Here is a 24,188-nt window from a genome sequence, read left to right as displayed (position 1 = left end):
CTCAAAACAAGTTGTATTGCTTCACCAGCAAAAGCTCCAGCCCCACTGCCCAAATCACAGAAGATGGGAGAATGAAGAACCACCCGCTGTAGGACAAGATCAGGTTTGGGATCTTTTCTTCACCTGAAGGTGAAGAAAGTGCACAAGTCCATGGGACTTGCTGAGACATATGTGCATGTCCTGAGGGAACTGGTGGATGAAGTTGCCAAGCCACTGCCCATCATATTTGAGAAGTCACAGCAGTCCAACGAAGTTCCCACTGACTGGAAAAGGGGAAACACAACCCCCATTTTTTTAAAAAAAAGGGAACTACAGTCAGTCTTACCTCAGTGCCCAGCAAGATCATGGAGTAGATTCCCCTGGAAACTATGCTAAGGCATATGAATAAGGGGGTGATTAGTGACAGCCAACATGGCTTCACTACAGGCAAATCATGCCAAATGTATTTGGTGGCCTTCTATGATGGGGCCATTGTCTTGGCAAATAAGGGAAGAGCAACTGATATCATCTACCTGGACTTGTGCAAGGCATTTGACACTGTCCTCTGTGACATCCTAGTCTATATTTGGACAGGCATGGATGTGATAGATGGACCACTTAGCAGACCAGAAATTTACTGAATTGTCGCACTCAAAGGGTTGTGGTCAACGGCTCAGTTTCCAAGTGGAGATGGGTGACGAGTGGTGTCCCTCAGGGGTTAGTACCAGGACCAATGCTATTCATCATCTTTGCTGGCATCATGGACAGTGGGATTTATGCAAACCTCAGCAAGTCTGCCAACACCATCAACCTATGTGGTGCGGACGACACACTGGAGGGAAGGAATGCCATCCGGAGGGACCTTGACACACTTGAGAGCTGGGCCAGTGCAGGCCTCATAAAGTTCAACCAAGCCAAGTGCAAGGTCCTGCACCTGGGTTGGGGCAACCCCAAGCACAGCTACAGGTTGGACAGAGAATGGCTTGAGAGCAGCCCTGTGGAAGACCTGGAGGGGGTGGGTTGACGAGAAGCTCAACATGAGCTGGCAGTTGCTCACAGCCCAGAAAGCCAATTGTGTGCTGGGCTGCATGAAAAGGAGTGTAGTCAGCAGGTTGAAGGAGATCCTGCCCCTCTACTCTGCTCTCATGAGACCCCACCTGCAGTACTGCATTCAGCTTTGGGGCCCCCAACACAAGAGGGACATGGACCTGCTCCAGCAAGTCCAAAGAAAGGAGGCCACAGAGATGATCAAAGGGCTGGAGCACCTCCTGTATGAAGACAGGCTGAGACAGTTGGGCTTGTTCAGCCTGGAAAAGTGAAAGCTCAGAGGAGACCTTAGGGCAGCTTCCGTTAGCTAAAGTGGCCTACAAGGAATCTGGAGAGGGACTTTTTACAAGGGCATGTAGTGAGAAGATCAGGGGGAATCGCTTTAAAGAGGGAGGTTTAGATATTCAGAAAAGATTCTTCTCTGTGAGGATGGTGAGACACTGCCACAGGGTGCCCAGAGAAGCTGTGGCTGCCCCATCGCTGGCTGTGTTCAAGGCCAGGTTGGATGGGCCTTTGAGTAACTTGGTTTAGTAGCAAGTACACCTGTCCATGGCAAGGCGGTTGGGACTAGATGAGCTTTAAAGTCCCTTCCAACCCAAATCATTCTGTGATTCCATGCTTCCATCCAAACGGATAAAAGTCCGTTTAAGTCTTCGGATTTAAGTCTCCATTTCAGTTTGGATGTAAGGAACAGTTTGAAGCTGGCCTAGAACTAGGAGACTAATTCACACCTCACATCCTGCACAGAAGCCTCAGCCCAAAGCACCTTATGCACAAGTGCAAGAAACCTGGCCAAACCCTGCAACAAAGGAATGGCCGGCGGGCTCGACGAGGCAGCCTGGGCTGCGGGAGTCACGGTGGCCGCACGGCGTGCTCACCCAAGCACGGCACACACCAATCCAGTGGCACAGCCCCGAATCGCCATGACAGCCTCCCGCAACCGCGCACCTGACCCCTCATTCCCGACCCGTGACCCGCACCGCGCCCCACCTCGACCTCCCGCCAGGCAGCGCGCATGCGTCATTGGCCGCGCAGGCGCCTTCGCCGCTGGCGGGCAAGGTCTGACGCTGGCGCGGCGCTCCATGTTCATTGGGAGTGAGGCGGACGCGCCCCCGGAGCCGGCCCGGTGGATCGGTGAGGCGGGGCGAGGTGAGGGACGCGAGGCGGCGGGAGGCTGTGCTGCCCGAGCGGTGTGCCCGGTGCCGCCGCTAGCGCAGGGTCTTGGGGAGGGCGCTGAATTCCTTCCGCGCCTCGGCGGTGAGGGGCCGCGGCCTTCTCCTCGCCGGGGACCCTCTTCGGCGACGGCCGCGAGGCCCGCAGGGGATGTCACCGGGGCGGGCACACCGGCTCGGCATCCGGCCAGCAGAGAAATAACAACTGCTGCCGTTGCGGGGGGGGGGGGGCGGGGGCGTGTATGTTTGGTTTTGGGTTGGTTTGGGGGATTTTGGTTGGTTGGATTTTAATTTATTTTCTTTAAACCTGGTTATTTTGGGGAGTTTTGAATTATTGCATCTGTGACACACAAGCGGTGGGAGGGAGTGTTTGCAGGTGGTGTCGCTGCTGGTTTGGTAGGAGCACGGGTTTGAACTGAGAGTCCTGAGCAATGAGCAAAAGTCAGTTAATGTAGGAAATGTGATCTCAGTGCTCCTAGTGATCATTTTCTGTTATTTACCATAGCTTACCTTATCGTAATTGCTTCTGATAAGGTGGTATGGACAGGATCTGAAACTGTGATGCAGTGACAACTTTTAATAACCAGGACACACCCCCTGTCTGCTTCAGTCATGTTAGCAATATTTGGCCTTCTTAGCATTAGGTTTAAGTGGCAAGGCCGTGATAGTGTGAGTGCTGTAGGTGTGGGGTGGCTTCTGTGAGAGCATGCCAGAAGCTTCTCCCATGTTGGATGGAGCTAGTGCCAGCTGGCTCCAAGACAGACCCATTTCTGTCCAAAGCTGAGTGCATCGTTGAGCTTGGTAGAGCCCCAAGATCAGTGCAGAAGAAGGGAGAGGAGGTGCTCCAGGTGCTGAAGCAGAGATTCCACTGAAGCCCATGGAGAGCCATAGTGAAGCAGACATCTACCTGTAGCCTGTGGAGGACCCCATACTAAAGCAGGCTGCTGTTTGGGGCAGGCTTCTGCCAGGCTTATTGGAGAGAGGACTCCACACTGCAGCAGGCTCTGGGCAGAATGTGTGGCTTCATGGAGAGAAGAGCCCATGCTTGGAACAGGTTTGCTGCAATATTTGTGACCGTGTTGGGGACCCACACTGTAGCAGCAGCCTGTTGCTGAAGGACTGCGCCCATGGAAGGGACTCACACTGCAGCAGTTCATGAAGGGCTGCAGTCCATGGCAAGGACTGACATTGGAGAAGTTTGTGAGGTACTGGTACCTGTGGGAGGGACCCCTTGCTGGAGCAGAGAAAGGGCATGACCACAGACTTCATTCCTTGTTCCCCTGCTCTGCCTTGGGAGGAAATTAGGAGTGAGTGAAATTGACCACAGGACGAAGGAAGGACTAGAGGGACGGTGTTTTTAGATTTATTCTTATTTCTCATCACCCTACTGTAATTTGATTGGTAATAAACTAAACTAATTTCCTGGAGTTGAGTCTGTTTTGCCCATGATGGTAATTGGTGTTATCTCTGTCTGTCCTTACCTTGACCCATAATTCTGTCTTTATATTTTCTTCCCTTGTCCAGTTTCCAGTTGAGGAGGGGTAGTAATAAAGGGGCTTGGAGTGTACCTAGTAGCCAGCCAAGTTCAACCCACCACAGCTGCTTACCATTCACATTTAGTATGTTGAGAAAGCAAGCGCCTCTTTCCTATACCTGGCCTTTTCAAAATTTATCTTTTGTGCACACACCTCTGTGTGTGTATTTGGTTTTTGTCTGAGGCAGGTGTTTTTTATCTGTGTGGTTGATGGTGTAGAGTACCACTTCAGCAATGAGAGCAGGAAAAATAAAGTTTAGGACAGACAAATAAAAAATTTCTCTGGAGGAGTGAGGTGTAATTAGTTATAGCTAGGTAGGCTGCTGACATACATAGGATAAGTTTTGGGATGTTTAGTAGCCAGTGTCTGCTTGCTGAGACCAGCTATTTTGGCAGGGCCCTTTGCAGTATGTTAGAAGAGGACTGCTATAAGAATCTGCAAGATAATTATTCCCTTTCATAGTATTCCTGTACTGTTTTTTACTTCTGGAGGCAGAAAAATGAGAAGGAACTGCTTGCATGGAGTTTATTTTGGAGATAGATAGATTTGTGCCAGAGTAATGCTGCTTCCATTGCAAAGGTTTTGTTTTGTATAATGCTAATAATATTGCTGTCAGCTCCAACCTGGAAATAAATTACGCAATGCTAGAAATTGTTCATCATAGACTCATATCATGGTATATATTGGAAGGGACCTTAAAGATCATCTAGTTCCAGCCCCACTGAGACAGGCAGGGACACTTTCCACTGGACCAGGTATCTCAAGGTTAAAGAAGATTCTGTTAAGTGTTTTTTTGAGACAGAATGCTGTCCGAAGTGTTGTAAGCTATGGTAGAGCTTACCAGTTGTTTTCAAGGCTGTCGTTGATGGGCTGTAAAGACTAGCAAGCTCTCACAAGCCTGACCCTCCTTGTTTTTTTGTCATAAAAGACAGTTTAAGAGTAGGAAACATTATTTTGCGATTGCTTTTCCAGTTCTTCGGATTGTGTGAAAATTTTGCCATTCCTGGGAAAGAGGAAAAGAGTGTGCAGTAGCCATGGTTTATAAAAGTAACAAAACAGTTGTTCAGAATCTTAGGTTTTTAATTATTGGAAAGTGGTCTCCAAATTAACGTTAACTATGTAAACTGAAGAAGAGGAGAAAATCCCTCACCTTTTTGTTTTTATTTTTTTTTCTTTTCACAGTGTCTTAAGTCTTGACCTAATCTTGATAGCTTTTGTATCTTCACTGGCAAAAAACGACACTGGGTTAAGAAAGGTTTGTGTTGTGGAATTATTACTTTATTTTTTTTTTAACTTCATATTTAGGGAGTGCTTAAGTTCAATTTTATAAATCGTATTTAGAATTTTCTGAAATTATTTTGACTATCTTTTGGCTTTGCAGTTGCTACAACAGCAGCTGTGCTTCTCTTAAACGTTCTTCCTGTCTGTCTCATTCTGTCATCAGTCTGAATGCTCAAATAATTGCATGATGTTTCCATGTAGGTTGCTATTGGGAAGACTGGAAATGACACTTTGAGAAGTGGGATATAAATTAATAAATAGCATCCTGGGGAGGTGTGCCAGCTCAAGAATGCATTTAGCAATTCATAGCTGTTTTCTGTTTCAAATCTTGAACTGCAAAGTTCAGATGGCAACATGAATGCAACGTGAAAGTGCTATCTCTTCAAAGCTTTCAGAGAACATTAGCCACCATCCTTTGACTGGGTACTACTTTCTTAAAGCCTTTCTTTTGATAATTTTAAGTTTGCTGAATGTGTTCTGTGAACTTTTTACCTCTTCTTGAAAGAATGAAATTTTAATGGTAGTCTGATAACGCTGCCAGTAGTCATCTTCCATGACCTGTTTCTTTGCAGGGCAAAGTCAGCAGAGAGAAAAATTCCAAATAATTTATAGTGTTGTGAAAGACTTGGTTTTGCACAGATGAGTAACTATGAAACCATATGCATAGATTAGCAGAACTGTGAAACAACATTTAGTTTGTATTTTACTAGTGTGAAATAATAGCATTCAACATTGTAGTTACAAAGAGATACTCTGTTAAATATGGATTTTGAGATAAAAAACTTTCTGCTCTTTGTACCTGTCAAAAAAAGAGTGTGGAAAATAGATGGTAAAACAATGCATTAAAAGTAAGCTTTCTTCTCTATTTTTTTTTCCTCTTCACAATACTTGAGTTTCCTGTGTATTTGTAGGTGCCTGCATATTCCAGATTAAAAGTTTTTTTGTCAAGTGTTCGAACTACAATTACAACTTACAATCTCACAGGTGGGTGTTTTGTTTGTTTTACTTCTGGTTTTGCATGAAATAATTGAATAATTTGTGGAGAATCTTGAATTTTATAAATGTTTTAGAAACTGTGAACACTCCTTCTGAGCTGTCCAGTTTTCAAGGCAATGAGATATCCCTAAAAGGCTCTCAAGAGTAAATGCTCTCAGACTACACATATGCTATGCAGTAAGGAACTTTATTTTGCTCCAGCCACAAGAAATGTCGATCACCCACTCTTTGTGCAAGACCACTGAGTGTTCTGTATTTCATGGGTTAAAGCCCATAAAGCGAGGTGATAGGTAGACTTAGGAGGGGGAAGAAAATTGAAAGTTTGTATCTGCTGTTAAGTACAAGATAAATCTCGTGTATTTGTTTGTGGCAAGTAGCATACTTTCTTTCCTAGTCCTAAGTATATTTTTAAATTTATTTTGCAGAGTGAGAGGTGGTGTCATATAACAGAGCCAAAATGCTGGATGACATTAAGAAGCGGTTTGAATTTCCTAATGCGGTTATTCAATCACAGGTAATTTTTTTTTTTAAACATTAAACAAATTGAACTGTCTGTGGAAACCTTTGTTCCAAGGCCTGCTGCCTGCCTGTAAAAAGGTGATAAAGAAGATGTTGGGGAGGGTGGGGGGTTTGCTCCAAAGGCAGAAAGCCCTAGAAGTAGGGTATTCTCAAGTTATAAACAAATACTAATTGCCTTCTCTGTGTAATCCAGACATTGGGCATAGTTGCTCATCACTGTAAAGCATCTGCAAGAAAATCAGAAACTTTCTGTGACGGGAAGGTTTAAGTCGAGCAAATGTTTTTTAGTGACCCTGTGATCTTGAGAGAAGCCAGGAGTTACAGATACCATATGGGAGGTTAAAATACTTGACAGTACTTTACAGAACTGTCTTTAGAACTGAGCTGCTTTCTTCCTGTGTGATGAGAGCTGATGGACTACTGTAGTCTTATCTGACATCAAAGAATAACTGTGTTCACGTCCACTGTGATCAGCAGACCAAACATTTATAGAGCCATGCATTGCCTCTTGGTCATAATCACCTGAAATTTTTTCATGTGCATAAAGTGTTTACCATAGCATTTTTAATGGACACTAAGAAAAAAATAGACTGTTAAAAAATACAGCTTCTTTGCTTTGGCCATGTCTCATTTCAGTATTAAAAACTTATCTCTTTCGCTGTAAGCTCGTTGGTAACTTCCCTGTTTTCTTCCTTTTCCTGTTTTGAATTCAGGATTAAGTAAGTAGCCATTTGTTTGATAGAATAAGTCGATGTGTATGTAGTCTGTGCATCCTAGTGTTTCTGTTGCCATTTCAATTCAGCTCAGTCTACAGTGGTTTACAGTAATTAAGTTTGAAAGAGAGACAGAGAAGTCCTCTTGTGATCAGTTTGGTGTTTAGGAGAGGAAGCCATGTCTCTGCTAGGATTCATGTAGGGTCTAGTGAAGTGTGTTGTACTGCTTATGAGTTCATATCACTACTAGCCTCAAAGCATGGGGTTTTGCATCTTTTAACCAGGTTATTTTTCTTCAGTGCGGAAGAATATCACCATGGTACAAGTACTGCTGAAGTGTCTTGGTTCATCACAACAGCTGCACATCATTAAGGGCTACTTTGGTTGATTTTGTGCTGTGCTTTGGTTGTTTTGCTAGTTTCCATTCATATTCTATGACCATTGAAAAGCGTTCCGTAATCTTCAAACTGTTATCAGGCCAGGATCCAACTTCATGGCAGATGTCTTCTCTTTTTGAGACCAAGACATCTGCTCTGCAGAGCATGTAATCTACACAGACAAGGATCGGCAAAGTGAGGAACTTGAGCATAATTTGTAGGTCAAAAAAATTTACCACTCTATTCAAAATCAAGTTTTTGAAATGTATTGGACTAATTCACATTTTGACTTTCCTGTATAGCTCACTGCAAAAGCCACTGTATTGAGAAGCCCCTTTTCCAGTATAACGAGAACGTTTTAAGAATGTGGGTGTGAATTACTTTCTGAATGTCCTTCCAAGCAGGAAAAATTAAAAATAATAGAAGATCCACTTTGTAAGTGCCCTAAAAAGATCTAATCTGCCTGGGGAGCATGTTGCTATTGTTGCTTTTGCAATGGGATAACTGCAGAGAAACAGATACACATATCTGACTTTGTCCCATTTTCTAATTTTGTTCTCAGAATAGTAAAATTCCCAAATAAAAACCAGTCTTTTTAAGTCAGAAGTGTTAGAATACATATCCAGACCTTTGAAAGGCATAACCTTCATAATCGAGGAAGGTTTAAAGTGTCATCTTTCCTGGAAATTGGAACTGTTATCTCAAGAGTGCTATTGTTTGTTATGTCAGCCTAGCAACTAGTATCTAAATGAAGTGTAAATAAATCCTGAAAGGAGAAGGAATGTGAAAACCTTTAAAATAATGTGTTCCTGTCTTTTTATGCACTAAAAAACCAGGAATGTCCCTATTACTTTTTTTCTGGCTGACTTCCTAGTTTACTTTTTCCAAAAGCAAGTGTCTGTCCTTACCATAGAGTAAACGCAGCTGCTGTTCTGGGTACAGTGATAATCTGAAACATTTTTGTGCTCTTACTGTATAAAAATGTGTTTGTCTCTCACAGAGAGGGTTTTCTGTGTATCAGTATCAATGGTTAAGAAACGAGACAGAGTAAGTCATTAGAGATGAGTCAGGAAACAAATGCCTGGATTCAAGCACCTTGAACCTTTTCAGAGTATTCCAATATCTCAGTGCACATTTAGATTTTTAAAAGCAGTTTGAGGAAATCATATGTTCCTTCTATCAAATTAGAATGAAATGCTTAGTCTTAAACTTCAAATGAACAAATATGTGCTGTTCTGAGAAGCATTTTTTTGGAGGAACTTTGAAAATTTTGATCTAGTTAATGATCTCTGCTACAGAATAGCTTTATGAGGAATACTGTTAACTACAGATGCCTTGTTTAAAGTAAATAAAGCATTTCTGGCAGTAGATATGCTAGGGGATATGTAAACTGCCTAATTGAAATGATTGTATGCAACAGCAGTGTAAATTCTTTCTATTTGAGAATAAAAAAATAATGCTTGATCTGCGTTTGTTCTTTTTATTTCTTTTTCTCTTTTAGGCAGTGGGTCATCTGATTGCTGCAGTACTGAAAGAAAATGTTTCTTCAGAGAAAATCAGGCAGGCGTCTGACCAGGTCTGTGAAATTCTTTCACTTCTGTCTCCTCTCCTTTCCATATGTGCTTACATTTTTTTTATGTTTTCTAATTCCCCACTGTGTTATAAATCCTAGAAGTTAACTTAGGTAGTTAGCAATATGTGTCTAGGTGGACAGATAGAAATAGCATATCTCTGTGATCAGAAGAGCAGTTTCACTTCCATCAGAAGTCTTAATGGCAGAAGTCTTAGTTCTGCAGAATACCAACACCTAGCTCTGCTCAGTTTTATAAGTGTAAGAGAGTTTTATTTGCATTTATTTACATTACTGCAAGTGAAGTGCCATATGGTGAGACATCACTTAAGTAGGAAAGTGTTTTGCATCACTATAAAAATTTCAAAATTATGGCATTTCACATACCTGTATTGGTGTTATTTCTAACATTAGCTAAGGAGAGCTTATATATCTGTAAGAGAAAGCATAGTGCAAAGGCATGCTTTGTGTTTTAGATGAGTCAAGCTTGCTCAGGTGCTAGTCTGTCTTGTTAACTGAGAGACATATGTAATATTGGCATTTGGAAGTGTCGCAGCAACATACGAGAAGTGTTAGTTAGGATTGGTTCTTCTGCTTTTCCTCACCAAAAGCTAACTTGTACAGAAAGGAGCAGAAGATTATTTGTGGACTTTTCCTCCCAGTCTGAAGCCTTAAAAAAAAAAAAAAAAATAATCCCCAAACTAGCAAACCGAAACCTGAGAAGTGTTGAGTTGTGATGTGAGGGAATGTTGAGGGGGTGTGTAGTTTCTGTAACAGAAACTACTTTAACAGTCAAGGATTATGTTCCCAAATGACATTCTGTTTTGAGGTACAAGCTGACTCTTCCCATAATGCTGCCCCGTAAAGGTTTGAAGCTGAAATACAGCAAAACCTTCTGAAACATTAAGAAGTAGAATATTGTGCTGCTTAGACATTAGTTACTCTTTTTTAGGCAGGAGTATTTTGCAGTGTTCAGTTATTTCAAAATGTCCCTTGTTTCTCCATTTGGAAGCTACGAAGCCAGCAAAAGAACCTGTGAATACAAATTTAGTATGAAAACTAAAGCAACAGTTTTAACATATATAGCCAAATCTCTGTGCTTACTAACAAATGAAGAGAACTTTGTATCATGAGTAAAGACAACTTACCTTTGTATAGCCCCTTGTATGCCTGCCTGTAGCTGTCCGCAATACATCTTGCTGTAGACAGAGCTGACATAGCAGTTGCTGAGTTGTTTCCGATTACATCTTGATTTTTTTTTTTTTAAAGAAAGTAAAATTGTTGAAAAATTTGTTTGCCTTACCCTTTTCTGGGAGACTCCTGTCCCTACTTATGACACAGGCAGGAAGAGGCAGGAAAGTGGGAGCTGTCCTGGGAAAACCTTTCTTGGCTGGAGAACCTGTACCCCAGCTTCCTCACTTGTGCTAAGACTTCAGTTTTTATTTAAAAGTGTGTTTAAGATGAGTGAAAAAAAAAAAAAAATCAGTGTCAGCTTTCTCATTGCATTTGTCTCCTGCTTTTGCCTTCAGACTCCTGCTCTGAACTTACTTTGGGAGAACTGCTGCAGTGAGAACGTTGCCTTGCGAACAGCCTGCTCTGAGGGGTTGGTGGCACTTGTTGCAGAGAAACATGCTGAGCTAGACTATGTTCTTCATGGAGCTCTCAACCTAATTCCCTCAGCAAGGTAATGTTTGGTTGTCTAATCTTGTGTTTTTTGTCAGCTGGTTATCAGTCATTGCTTTTCCCTTGTAAATACAGGGGAAGTGGAAAGGTTCTGTGAATTACAGGGTCTTCAGATAAGCTGTGGCATTAAGGACTGGCATTGGGCTGTCACTCTGCTGAAGGCTGTTGCTTTCATCTTGGCAGTTTGTCACTGTGGGTCTGACTTAAAAACTCATCCTGCGTGTGTTGGCTGAAATTGTTAGCTGTTCAGATTAATGCTCTGAACTTAGAAATGTTGCTCACATACAGTAACCGTCAGACTGTGGGTAAGGAATGCTATATTTTATTTCCCTGTCTGCTGAGGAAGAAATCACTTTACCTAGCTCTGCAAAATTCTGTAAATATAATGTCTGCAGCTCACAATGGTATTTTGAGCTAGACTGGCCTGTGCAGCATACTGAGAGAATGCAGTTGTGGGGGAAAAAAGACACTGCACATAAAATTTAAAATGGGAAGTTAAGTGATGCTTGGGAAGATGTTTCCATTCAGATACACCAGTCTTACAAAGTTCCTTGGGGTTATCTTTGTCTCTTCTGATTTTTGGCAGCTAACTGGATTTCTGCACTGTTTTCTCATTCACTTCCTGCAGAATGCTGGAGTCTGTTTTAGCCAAGCCAGCTAGTTGGTGCTACACTTGTGATGTATTACTCTGGTGGGCTCAACAGCTGGTTGCAAGAACCATGCTGTTCCAGACATGTTTTTCACCTCTTCTAACCGTCACATCATCAGTTTTATTCTGAGGTTTCTAATGGTCACTCTGAGCCAGAGGTGAGGTTAGGTTTGAGTAAACTAGTGAAATGCTTAAGAAACAAGATATTTTTAAAGAGATTGCTTCTTTCCTTGTGACTTGATTGTTTACAGCTAGGATCTTGCTGTGATGATACTGTCTCTATACTTAGTTCGCAGTAGTAGGTGGTTATGGATCCCTAGGAAAGGTTTTGTAAATATATTTACATAATACGAATAATTTCTGCAAAGCACTGTCCTCCAAATTAGAAAAATTTACTAGTTCAGTTTGGGGTTGAGAGAAGAATCTCCATTGTTAACAAAGAAGTGAAAGCACCTGTGCTTAGGCTATGGAAACCTGAGTCCTGTGTATCTGAAGGGGGCCTATAGGGATGCTGGTGAGGGACTCTTCATCAGGGACTGTAGTGACAGGACAAGGGGTAACAGGTTAAAACTTAAACAGGGGAAGTTTAGATTGGATATAAGGAGGAAATTCTTTCCTGTTAGGGTGGTGAGACACTGGAATCGGTTGCCCAGGGAGGTTGTGAGTGCTCCATCCCTGGCGGTGTTCAAGGCCAGGTTGGATGAGGCCTTGTGTGGGATGGTTTAGTGTAACGTGTCCCTGCCCATGGCAGGGGGGTTGGAACTAGATGATCTTGAGGTCCTTTCCAACCCTAACTATTCTATGATTCTAAATGGAGGGAAGGTTTATTAGCTGTGGCTTGCAGACTAAGAAATGTGAAATTCCTGTTCAGCTAAGGTCTTGTTACAGCAGTAGTGGTTTATAAGGAAATGAAATGCTAATACAGTTTTGTACTTGAGAAAATAAAAAGTGTAAAATGTGATATTAAGGACTGAATTAACCTTAAAAACAAAATCAAGGTTATGTTGAATGGGCTTGGATATGTGGCATTTCTCTATCATTCTTAGCTTTTTCCATATGTGAAACCAACACATATCACTGATTGCTTAGTACGTGCTGTTAAATTACCCAGGAACATTTTATATGAGTTTTCAGCTTCTTTCTGCTGCCGTCCCAGTCCCAAGCTGCTGTGGATGTCTGTGGGTTTAAAATGTCTGTAGACTCAGTAGCTGACTAAACCTCAGATCGATTCATTTCAGTGCTGGTACTGGGGGTTTTTTGTATTGACTCTTAGAATTATAGCCTGCTGTTCTTCATTCTGTTCCCTCTGCCAAATCTTCATCCAGGTTTGCTCTGTGGCTTTGCAGTGCTGTGTGCTCAGTGTCTGTAAAAGTTAAGTAAATATGAAATTAGCAGCTAGTGGACAGGCATTTGCAACTGCTGAGCATCTTTCAATGCTGAATGGAGATAGGCGAGTGTTTTATTGTCAAAGACTACCCATGTTGTGTTCTTGCTTCTCTTCCATTATGGTGAATTTAGCAGGGATTTAGTGCACCTGGTGGGTTTCATTTTGTCAGGTGTATCAAATTCTGTGTGCTAAGGAAGACAATTTGGTTTGGTAGAGGTGAGTATTGAGTGCTTATCTGAGTTGACTTCTTATAAGATTAATGCTATCTGTTCATTATACAAATGGGAATCTATTCTTACCTTTCTGGTACATCGTTGTACCATAACTGTTTCTCAGACCCAATACTCAGTTTCCTGTGTTGCCCCAACAGTTTAAACTTCATGGAACGTAGTATTTATATATGTGTTTGTGTGTGTATGCATGTATATAAAATAGTATACATGTGTAAACATACACATTTTTACACATTTTTAAGATTGGTCTCCAGCTTTCTATGTAGAAGATAATGGGAAAACTCTGTGGTCTGTATTCAATAAAGAATGAGCATAAGTAGTTAAATCAATCTATTAAAAACCTGTGAAACAATGGATTATTGTAATCTCTAAGATTGTCAGAAGGATTTCTGTGTTACATATTACATAGTCTAAGTGTATGTATATCAATTTATAACTTAGGAATTATAGAGTGTACTGCACTTTATGTCAGACAGCTAATACATCTGTTTTCTCATGTCTTAAATGAGTATGATGGTTTGTTTGTCCTGTAAGAGGGTTACCTAAATTCTGCATAGTTCCTTGTTTACAGCTTGTCATCTGAGGAGTTCCTGCAGTGTTCCATTCATTGATGGAGAAGTGGAATTGCAGACAAAATAGATTTCTCAGATTTTCTTTCCTGGTAGGAGGAAAGGAAGAGGGAGCAGCAAAAGGGAAAAAACCCCCAAAACAACCAATGAACCAAACAACTAAACAAAAGGAAGGAAAAAAAAAGGGTGGAAAAAAAAAGGCAAAATCCCCCAAAACAAACAAACAAAACCCCACCAACCCCCCCCCCCAAAAAAAAACCCACCAAAAAACCCCCACCAACCCACAAAAAAGCTCAAAACCCCAAAGCAAAACAAAACCTAGCACGCAATTCTCCTTTTCCTTCCTTATCGTATACTGTGTGATAGAAGTAACATTTTGTTCCACGACTCTCTCTTTTAATTGTATTAGCTTTCTGTTTGTTACGTGAATAAAGTGAGCAGCAATTATGGTTTGTTTAGTAGTATACTGCCTAATTCATTTTTAAGGAGTGATGATGCAATTGTATAACATGTTCTATATGAAAAGTCAAAGCATTGACCAAGACTTTTTCTACTCCTCTGCTTCTACATTTTCACCTTGTGAAAAGTGTGTTTCAGTATAGAATCCAGGCTGTTTTCTTGAGGGACTTGTGTTGGATTTGGCATGGTCTGGTTGGAAAGGTCTGAAAAAGCACTTTATGAAGAAGAGAGCAAAATTTTGGTAGTTGTACTTTTGTCCTTGTAAGCTCAGCCAAGCAGTAGTAAGCTGTATACTTAAGCTTTTTACTGCATGGTCACAGAGGCTTTTTTTCGCCCTTTGTGGTGGACTTCATTGATTTCATTAGTGTCTCTCCAGCAGAATATGGAAATTCCTATCAAAATGTCAGAAATACTGTTGTTTCTTAAATTTTCCTGAATGTTCAATTAAACAAGATAGGAGGAGGAAGATAAAGTAGCTGTATGTATTTCTGTTTTATAGTCCCTGGCTCCTGAGAGCAAAAGTCAGCACAAACTAGGTGTCTCAAGTGTCTTTTCTGACAGTGTGACTTCTCTTGCTTTTGCTTCCTAGACAGTGGAATGTTGGAAATTTGTGATGTTTACCTATATACTTGCATTCAGAGAAAAGTCTTTAGCATCTTAAAAACACCAGTTTCAGTTAAGCTGGAGACAGCAAATATAGTTATAAGATACGGTAGAATCAAACCATCAAAAGTTTTAATTGATGCATTAATTATACTTTCTGCTGTGTTGCTCGTTACGTGAAAAGGAGAACAAAGACACATGAATTTATGACCTATGTGGGCAAATGTGAGAAAGTCCTTAAGGAGAACTCTAGGATTCTGGAGTGTCAGTTTTCTTCTGGGTTCCTTCTTTTATGGAAGAATTAAGTAATGTAACTACATGTGACAGTAATGCACTTTTCTTTATCAACAGGAATGTACATGGTTTAGTAAAAACTATTTTGAAATTACTACAAATTCAAGCCATTCAACTGGGAGAAGATGGAAGTGAGGCTGTCTGGAATCTCTATGGCATCAGGTTAGTTTCACACTGGTTTTATTTAGATACCATAATTTATTTTTTTTTTTTCCACTGGCTTTCTGCCTGTGTTTTTTTGGTTTTGCATTTTCAGTTGTTTGAGGTTTTTTTGGCTGGTTGGTTTGTTTTTGTTTGGTTTCTTTTTGGGTTTTTTCTGTGCAGGTAAGTAAGCACTGCACAGGTTGCCTGCAGAGATTGTGGAATCTCCATCCTTGGAGATACTGAAACCTGATTGCATGTGATCCTGGGCCAGCCTAAATGATTTTTCAGTCGTGACCCTTCCAAGCTAAATGATTTTCTGATTCTAAGATCTACTTTTGTTGTTGAAAGTTTCAAGGAGTTTTTATAGTACAGGGGTAAGATTGCCGCCAGAAGCTCAAAAAGGGCAATGGTAACATGAAGGCTGAGTGTGAGAAAGAACAAATAAATACTGTTACTTGTTCACATATAGTAGCTTGATGATGGCTAGTAGTCCTTTTTAATAAGTCTTTTGTTTAAGACTGTGGACCTCTTCCCTCTCGTTTTTCCTGCTTTATTCTAGTTATCAAATAAGGTTCCTAAATGCTTTTACTGTTAAAGTGATCGCCATACAAAATAAATGATTTAAAGATGCATTCAGAACTCTCATATAAAGCTGCTTGTCAGGTGGTAGCAGCCGTCTTATGGGGACATCTTGGTGACTTCATCTAGCTCTTGAAAAACCAGGAGTCAGTGCTGACATTAACAGCCATTATTGTATCTACTTGGCAGATGTCATGAGCATTTCTCAAGTTGCTTCTTAAGCAGTTAAGAGGTATTATTGTAGCAGGCTGTAGCTATAATACTTTAATGGTGTAAAAGGCACTATTTGGAAGACGGGAATCGTGTTTTAAGCAAAATGAAATACTGAATTAAAAGAAAACAGACTGTGGAGCACTTGATGTGCTTGCATTCTTGAAATCCTGTGTGCCTTGGTTTTTCTAGCTGTATCATTTGTTTCTACAAATTCTACTGTCCTATAGAACAGGTGTAACTGAAAAGGCAGGTAGTGAAAGGTGGATAGTAAGGTGGAACCCTCTTGGAAACTTTACCTTTAATAGTAAATAAACTCATTTAAAGTCTTGTGGTAGAAGAGGTTAAGTTCAAGCAATCCATGCTCTGTGTGAAAAAGAGGGTAGTAGGATGTGGCTGAAGTGAAGAAATCTTACTACAGTTTGTTTTGTTTTCCCCCAGCTACCAAAAGAAAAATTGCTGGAAACATGAGGCAGGTGTAACTTGGTCATCCAGAATAGTTTAAAATAATAGAAAACTGAAAATAAGCAGCAGATTAACACTTAGCCAGTACGTTTTTGTTTTTCCTTTTGTTCCAAAGTCAGATTTCTTGGCTTGGTTCTGAATATCTAGGAGGTCAATGCCATGTGATTTTGAGATCAGACTATTGTTTTTTAGTGTACAGAAATGTCTGTTGTCTTTATTCAGTGACTTATTATGTAACAATTTTTGTAGTTGTGTTCTATTAAGTGCCATTAAACCTGATTTCTGGAAGAAATAAAAGAAGGTATACCGTAACTCACCTACAGTAGCCTCCTGTTGCAGTGTTAATATATTATGCTATCAACTATGCAGAAGTATTCCATACAAAAATCATCAACGAAGAATCAAAAAGCACCAGTGTGTTCTCAAGTAGTTTTCTATTGTGATCTCTGTTGGGACATTTCAAAACCAGTGTTACAGGGTAATAAATAAATAAGTTTGGTTTAGACTAATGTTAATTTTGGACAATAGTATTACTTTTAAAATGCTGCCTGTTGATACAATTTAGTATCATGAACAGTTCCTGAAAAGAAATAAGAAAAAATAATGTCTGTAGTTTTGGGGGAGTTTGGTTGAGTTAGATTTTCCCATAGCAACCATCATAGTGCTGAGCTTTGTATTTGCAGCTAGAATAGTGTTGATAATATACCAGTACTTTGGTTTCTACTGAGCAGTGCTGTTTTTCCAGCCCACCCCCACCCCTTCAAAGCGATACCAGTAAGGTGGGAGTGTGCAAGACTCTGGGAGGGCACATAGCTGGAACAGCTGACCCAAAGGGATATTCTATAGCATAGGACATTGTGCTCAGCTATAAAAGCTGAGAGAAAAGAGTTGGGGATATGGGGGGCATTCATTATTAAGACGTTGTTAAGACAGGTGCTGAAGCCCTACTACATACCCCAGGAAGTGGCTGAGCATTACCTGCTGATGGGAAATAGGGAGTATATCCTTTTGTTTGAGTTTGCGTTCATGTACAGCCTTTGCTTTTTCTTTATTAATCTGCCTATATCTCAACCTACAAGTTTTTCATACTGTTTTCTTCCCATTGTGCTGAGGAGAGGGAGTGGGGGGATCAATTTGGTGGGCACCTGTAGACAGCCAAAGTCAGCCCACCAGGTAAGTTTTCCAGTTTCATCTAGGGAAGCCTCTGTAGTTCTAATCCTGAGATTTTTCCACTTTCTGTAAGCAAATTAACCATAGAAAACAGGGAATTGATTTCCTCTGTTACTGCAGGAAGTGGGAAATACTCCTTTTACCCATGTAAGTCAGTAGAAAACTGCCTTTCCTGTCACTGAATTTTGGGATTCCTGATTGTTTCCATAAGCTGTGTAAATGCAGCTGGTTGTTTCGTTGGTTTTGTTATGTTTTTTTGGGGTTGTGTGTTGTGTTTTGTTTGTTTGGTTTGGTTTGTGTTTGTTTATTGTTGTTGTTGTGTTTGGTTTTCTTTTTTTAATAAGTAGCTTTCTAGTGGTGGATAAATACCAAAGCAAATCTGGTGGAATTTTTTTAAGGATGCATGAAAAAGATTATGTGACTTTTAAACTTGTGTATTGAATGATCGGCACTGTTTGTTCTGAAGTTAGGAAGTGCTGTAGCAGAGACAGAAATAGTTTGCAAGTTGGTCTAACTGTGGACTAGAACTGAGCACTCCCAGGGGATTTATTTACTGTATGGCATAAAGCAGTATATTTAATGTAGCTGTCCAGTAACCTAAGCTCAGGCTGAATTGAGTGGGAGGACAAGGAAGAGAGGTTTTCGAGGAGTGCTTGTCAGCATTCTCAGTGCAGAGCTTTGGCCAAAAATATCTGCTGAAAGCTATTCAACGTCCTTTTTTTTTTTGTTTGTTTGTTTGTTTTTTTAATGAACTAGTATTATACATTATTCTAAATGATTACACATTGTCTAAAAATTCTGGAGAGCTGAAACTTTCTGAAAAACAAAATTAATTCAGAGCAGGTAGAAAAATACTTTTAAAATGCGTATTTGATAAAGTTCTGTTCCACCTTTCTGAAAGGACTAGGGTTGAAGCTGCATACACAGAAAATTATGTTAATAGCAGACATTGTTCCTTCATACAGAAAAAGCGATCTGACACTGAATTTGTGCTTTAAATCTGGTTGGAGCGCTCTTTTGTCCAGAGATGTAATGAGAACATTGAGATGACATTAGAAGTAATTTTTGTTTTATTGTTGCCCCTTTGGTAAGATATATAACTTTGTTTTCCTAGAAACTTATGTATTTACAGGTGGATAGCTGCTGTGTCTGGTTGTGATTTTTTGCTTTATCCTGACCCAAATATTTTGGCAATAATTTAGAGTAGTAGCACTGTAATGTCATTTAAAGATGTGCATTTTATGAATCTTCAGTTAGTGTTAATGATAAATTATACCTACACAGCTGATTTTTTCCTACTGCTAATAGTGTTACCAAATGGAATTTTTTCAGGCTGCGCATTTAAGCATTTCATTATCAGTTAGTGTTCGATATGGAACTTTGCTAATTTTTTTCATCAGCCAGTTAAGTGCAGTTCTATGCATTTTAGTACACACAAAATCTGTCATAAAAGTCTTGCCTTTTTTTCTGGATAGTAATTAATTTTCATTTTAGACTTGATACATCACATGTGCTGACTGACTTCAGTGTCATAGCAACATTTAGATGACTTGTTTTCATTAAATTCTTTTCATTAGGAAAGGTAATTAATTCTAAAAATATGACAAAGCTACTAAAATAAACTGCTGCTATAACTCTGGATGCCTGTTCAAGGCTATGGACTTTAAAGGTCCTGGCATGGTGTGTGAACAGTATTTCTAGATTGCTGCCTGATAAATGATACTGTCAAAAACCAAAACCCCAACAAAACAAACAAACCAAAAACCACAAATGAAACATAAGAATCTGTCATTCCCCCCTCCCCCGCCCCGGAAAAAGCCCACCAACCAAAACACATAAAAAAGTCTGAGCTTCATAAATTGCTTCAGTGGCTGATTCTTCCTCTTTTTTTTTTTCCAATCTGAATTTGCCAGTTTCAGTTACCAGCTTCTGATTCTTGTATGCTAACTTGACATTTGTTGCTTTATGAAATTTCTGTTCTCAGTGAAGGTATTTGGGTTGCAATGACAATATCCCTTAATCTAATCTTCATTATCTTGTGCTAATAAGCTTAATAATGTGCTTATTAGCATGTGTTTTTCCAGATCTTCATGAGACAGCGATGAGAAGAATTAAACTTCTCCATATTTTTAATAACTGACTTGAAAGACAGTGTTCTGATTTTAGCTGTGACAGTTATTTTTCTCCTTCCTAGTATCTAGTACAGTGCTGTGTTTCAGCTTTAGTCTGAGAACAATGCTGGTAACACACCCATGTTTTAATTGTTGCTCAGTAGCACTTAACTGTGATCAAGGGCTTTTCAGTCTCTCATGCTAAGCCATTGAGGAGGGGCACAACAAGCTGGGAGGAAGCAGAGACAGGACACCTGACCCAAACTAGCCAAAGGGGTATTCGTATTGAATGCATTTGTTGCCTTCCATTTATTCATATAGTCCTGCTCTCTCACATGTTTCTAGCAGATCTGTGGCAATTGGCAAGACTCCTCCAACTTTTCTCACTTGCTATTAGGAAAGTTGCTTCCATTTTGAGAGCAGGGAAGTATCACTTTGTCTGCTGTTAAGCTGTTGGTATCCCAGAGAAGAATATGTAGTTGGATGAAGCAGGAAAGGAAGCTGGGAGAAAACAGGGACATTTAGCAGTCAGATGGGAGTAAGTGGGTCAGTCATAGCAAGAACAGTAGGTAAACTCCAGAAGGAGGTGATGGAGGTAGTGATGAATCTGCCTTCACATCACCAGTTCTTCCCAATTTCCCAGCTCTCCAGGAAATTCAATGTCCAGACCCTTATGTTCTGCTTTCCTTTCTTATAGTAACTTACTCCAGTGGAATGACTTTTCTTTTTCTTATGACAGAACAAATTATATACTTGAGGTTTCTCTTCCTGCTCAGCTATTCTTCCACCTGCTACTGTGCAAGGATAGTTACTGTTTTACAGGAGCATCACACTTTTAGGATGTGTTGATGGCCTTCAGTGATTGACTTTGGAGGTGGAGAAGGTGCTGGTGATAGGTAGGCATCAGTAACTTTTCAAATGTTAGAGGGATGGCAGTAGAGTGGAGATCTCTAGGCTGATGGTATGCTGGCCTTTCTCCTTTCCTGCTGCTTTTGCTGCCTGGAAAAATAAAAAAGTAAAACCAAGAAGTTGGAGTAAGATTTAAAGTAGTAAGTGGCATGATTGTCAAACTGACTGCTGTGAAGTGCTGAAGATCTGTACCTATGCTTGAAAGACTGAACTGGCATGTTTTGTGGGGTTCAGATTTTTCTGTGGGTGTTGCTTAGAGCCCACTGCTAGGGCATAGTGCTGCTGCCAGTGACTGGAATTGGGCCACACATTTGAAGAGTAATCCTTAAACATTTATTTCAAAAATCAGAAAAATCAGAGCAGGACTTCAAATACAGATTCTTTTATTATTTAAGTCTTGTTTCCTGAAGTTTCTGTAAAATATGCTATTTTGACATCATAGCAGTTCTGGCAGACTTGAGAAAGGGAATTAATACCAGAGGGTTAAGTTGTCTATTTCTACACTGCTTTTATTTTAAAGATATTTATTTTGCACAATTGCTGTCTGCATTATAGATATAAATGTGATTTCTTTGTGTTTCAGGAACAATCCTCATCCGTTAATCAATGTCCTTGAAAACAGACCTGAGTGCTGGCCAGTTCTACTGCAGCAGATAACAGTATTTTTCCATCAGTGTCCAGAGAAGTAAGGAAATGAATAATTAAAAAATAGCACATGTAGACAACTGAATCATATGAGTGTAACTTTTTTTTGAAGGCAGCTGCAATGAGCAGTCTTGAAAAATGTAATTATAAAAATTAATGACACCATTTAAAGGTTAAAAATAGAATATTAATGAAGTACTAGAATAATCCATCAAAAATATGTATTTTTTCTGAACTCTTATATTGATGTAATTTTTATGAATGTGGAAAAATGTGTGCAAAATTCGTAGCACTGAGCAATCTTGATTATGTGCTTTGTCAATATTTTGACTGCTATGCAAGTATAACTTATCTATACAAAATGGTGAGATGATAAAGGTAAAGCACAGATGGTTACATATCACCATAAAGATGAGATCTTTAAAAATAATGTATGCTTCTTGATTTAAAAAAATTAGAAAGGCTGTGCCACTGTTTTTTTCTATAAAAATACCTGTAACAATGAACAAAGCTGCCACCAATTTCAACATTTCTTCATGCTTATCTCAAAGGAACTTGTCCAATGAAGCTTCAGTGTAAGACACCAAATGCCATAGCAGGCTAAGTGCCAAATGTTTTCACTGATTTTATACCTGTATGTATGCTCTTCAAATAAAAGGTATCTCTTTTGTTTTCTGGAAGACTCATACAAATCCAACAGAGAAATAGAACAGTGAAATTGACTTCTGTATTCTGTTCCTGTGGTTAAACAAATAAGTTTATTAATGTCTCAAAATTCTAGTAGTCTTAGACTACATGATCCACAGTAAGGCTTTGATGCAAAAGTGGGTTTTGTTCAATTTAATTCATCAGGGTAATTTTAAAATACTGTTTTCAGACTTGCTCTTTCACTCACCTACTAAATCTGGGACATGTGAAGAGTCCTGTCAGATGTCTGAACAATGGAATGAGCTGTGGATTTTTTCCTGGTAGCTTGCTTTAAATTAAAGCAGGAATTGTTCTTGCTGAGAAGGAAAATATCTTAAACTTCTTTGCTGTTTTTTGTACAAATGATTCTGTGGAATACATTCCAGACTGAGAATATAGAATCATGGAATCACAGAACCATTTAGGTTGGAAAAGACCCTTAAGATCATCAAGTCCAACTGTAACCTAGTACTGTGCCTGTAAGCACCACATCAACAAGCACCACCTGCATACGTTGATGTAGATGTGTTAGCTGGTTCTTCTTAAAGCTTTGCATCAGGACTGGAAAAAGGGAAATATAACCCCCGTTTTCAAGAAGGGGAAAATGGAAGACCCGGGGAATTACAGACCAGTCAGTCTCACCTCTGTGCCTAGCAAAATCTTGGAGCACATTCTCCTGGAAGGCATGCTAAGGCACATGAAAAACAACAAGGTGCTTGGTGACAGCCAGCATGGCTTCACTAAGGGGAAATCCTGCCTGACCAATTTGGTGGCCTTCTAGGATGAGGCTACAAAACTGATGGACAAGGGTAGAGCAGTTGATGTCATCTACCTGGACTTGTGCAAAGAGTTCGACACTGTCCCACATGACATCCTTGTCTCTAAATTGGAGAGATATCAATTTGATGGATGGACCACTCGGTGGATAAAGAACTGGCTGGACGGCCGCAATCAAAGAGTTGTAGTCAATGGCTCAATGTCCGGCTGGAGACCAGTGACGAGTGGTGTCCCTCAGGGATCAGTGTTAGGTCCGGTCATGTTTAACATCTTCATTGCTGACATGGACAGTGGGATTGAGTGCTCCCTCAGCAAGTTTGCCGATGACACCAAGCAGTGTGGTTCAGTTGATACGCTGGATGGAAGGGATGCCATCCAGAGGGACCTCGACACGCTTGTGAGGTGGGCTGATACCAACCTTACGAAGTTCAACCACGACAAGTGCAAGGTCCTACACCTGGGTTGGAGCAATCCCAGTCACAACTACAGATTGGGCTAAGAAGAGATTCAGAGCGGCCCTGTGGAGAAGGACTTGGGGGTGCTGGTCGATGAGAAAATGAACATGAGTCGGCTTCAGTGTGCGCTTGCAGCCCAGAAAGCCAACCGTATCCTGGACTGCATCAAAAGGAACATGACCAGCAGGCCGAAGGAGGTGATCCTGCCCCTCTACTCTGCTCTCCTGAGACCTCACCTGGAGTATTGTGTGCAGTTCTGGTGTTCTCAACATAAAAAAGACATGGAACTGCTGGAAGAAGTCCAGAGGAGGGCCACGAGGATGATCAGGGGACTGGAACACCTTCTGTATGGAGACAGGCTGAGGAAGTTGGGGCTGCTCAGCCTGGAGAAGAGAAGGCTGCGTGGGGACCTAATATCAGCCTTCCAGTATCTGAAGGGGGCCTATAGGGATGCTGGGGAGGGACTCTTCGTCAGGGACTGTAGTGACAGGACAAGGGGTAACGGGTTAAAACTTAAACAGGGGAAGTTTAAATTGGATATAAGGAGGAAATTCTTTCCTGTTAGGGTGGTGAGACACTGGAATCGGTTGCCCAGGGAGGTTGCGAGTGCTCCATCCCTGGCGGTGTTCAAGGCCAGGTTGGATGAAGCCTTGTGTGGGATGGTTTAGTGTGAGGTGTCCCTGCCCATGGCAGGGGGGTTGGAACTAGATGATCTTGAGGTCCTTTCCAACCCTAACTATTCTATGATTCTGTGATTCTAAGTCTTGTTTAAAACTGAGTTTTAATTTTGATTCCCTGCTGATTTGTTAATTGCACTTCATTGTGTGATTGCTATATAAGGTCTCATGACAGTACTTCATACTGACAAGTGCTAACAAGTTTTTTGTGAGGTTTACTAGTGTCTTCCATAACACCTTTCTGTTTATCGTGTCCTGTAAATTATTTCAGGTAAGGTTACATTGCTTGGGTT

General features: G+C 40.6%; 1 protein-coding gene across 5 annotated transcripts in view; it reads left to right on the top strand.

Moving 5' to 3' along the window:
• Nucleotides 1-2,078: 2,078 nt before the first annotated feature.
• Nucleotides 2,079-24,188, top strand: part of FOCAD (focadhesin) — a 100,871-nt gene continuing 78,761 nt past the window's right edge. For 2 of the 5 annotated variants that reach the window (XM_065661520.1, XM_065661524.1), the window contains exons 1-8: nucleotides 2,079-2,160; nucleotides 4,916-4,988; nucleotides 5,926-5,998; nucleotides 6,436-6,524; nucleotides 9,121-9,195; nucleotides 10,719-10,873; nucleotides 15,124-15,228; nucleotides 21,238-21,339. In XM_065661520.1, the coding sequence (XP_065517592.1) occupies nucleotides 6,468-6,524; nucleotides 9,121-9,195; nucleotides 10,719-10,873; nucleotides 15,124-15,228; nucleotides 21,238-21,339 (494 nt within the window). In that variant the 5' untranslated portion in view covers nucleotides 2,079-2,160; nucleotides 4,916-4,988; nucleotides 5,926-5,998; nucleotides 6,436-6,467. Of the gene's footprint in view, nucleotides 2,176-4,915; nucleotides 4,989-5,907; nucleotides 5,999-6,435; nucleotides 6,525-9,120; nucleotides 9,196-10,718; nucleotides 10,874-15,123; nucleotides 15,229-21,237; nucleotides 21,340-24,188 lie in introns of those variants that run through there. The other 3 variants (XM_065661521.1, XM_065661523.1, XM_065661522.1) reach the window with 3 other exon arrangements.

The sequence above is a fragment of the Lathamus discolor genome, chromosome Z (genome assembly GCF_037157495.1).
Source record: "Lathamus discolor isolate bLatDis1 chromosome Z, bLatDis1.hap1, whole genome shotgun sequence".
Taxonomy (NCBI): Eukaryota; Metazoa; Chordata; class Aves; order Psittaciformes; family Psittacidae; genus Lathamus; species Lathamus discolor.
Note: the sequence above shows the minus strand (reverse complement) of the source record. Positions and strands in the feature narration are given on the sequence as shown.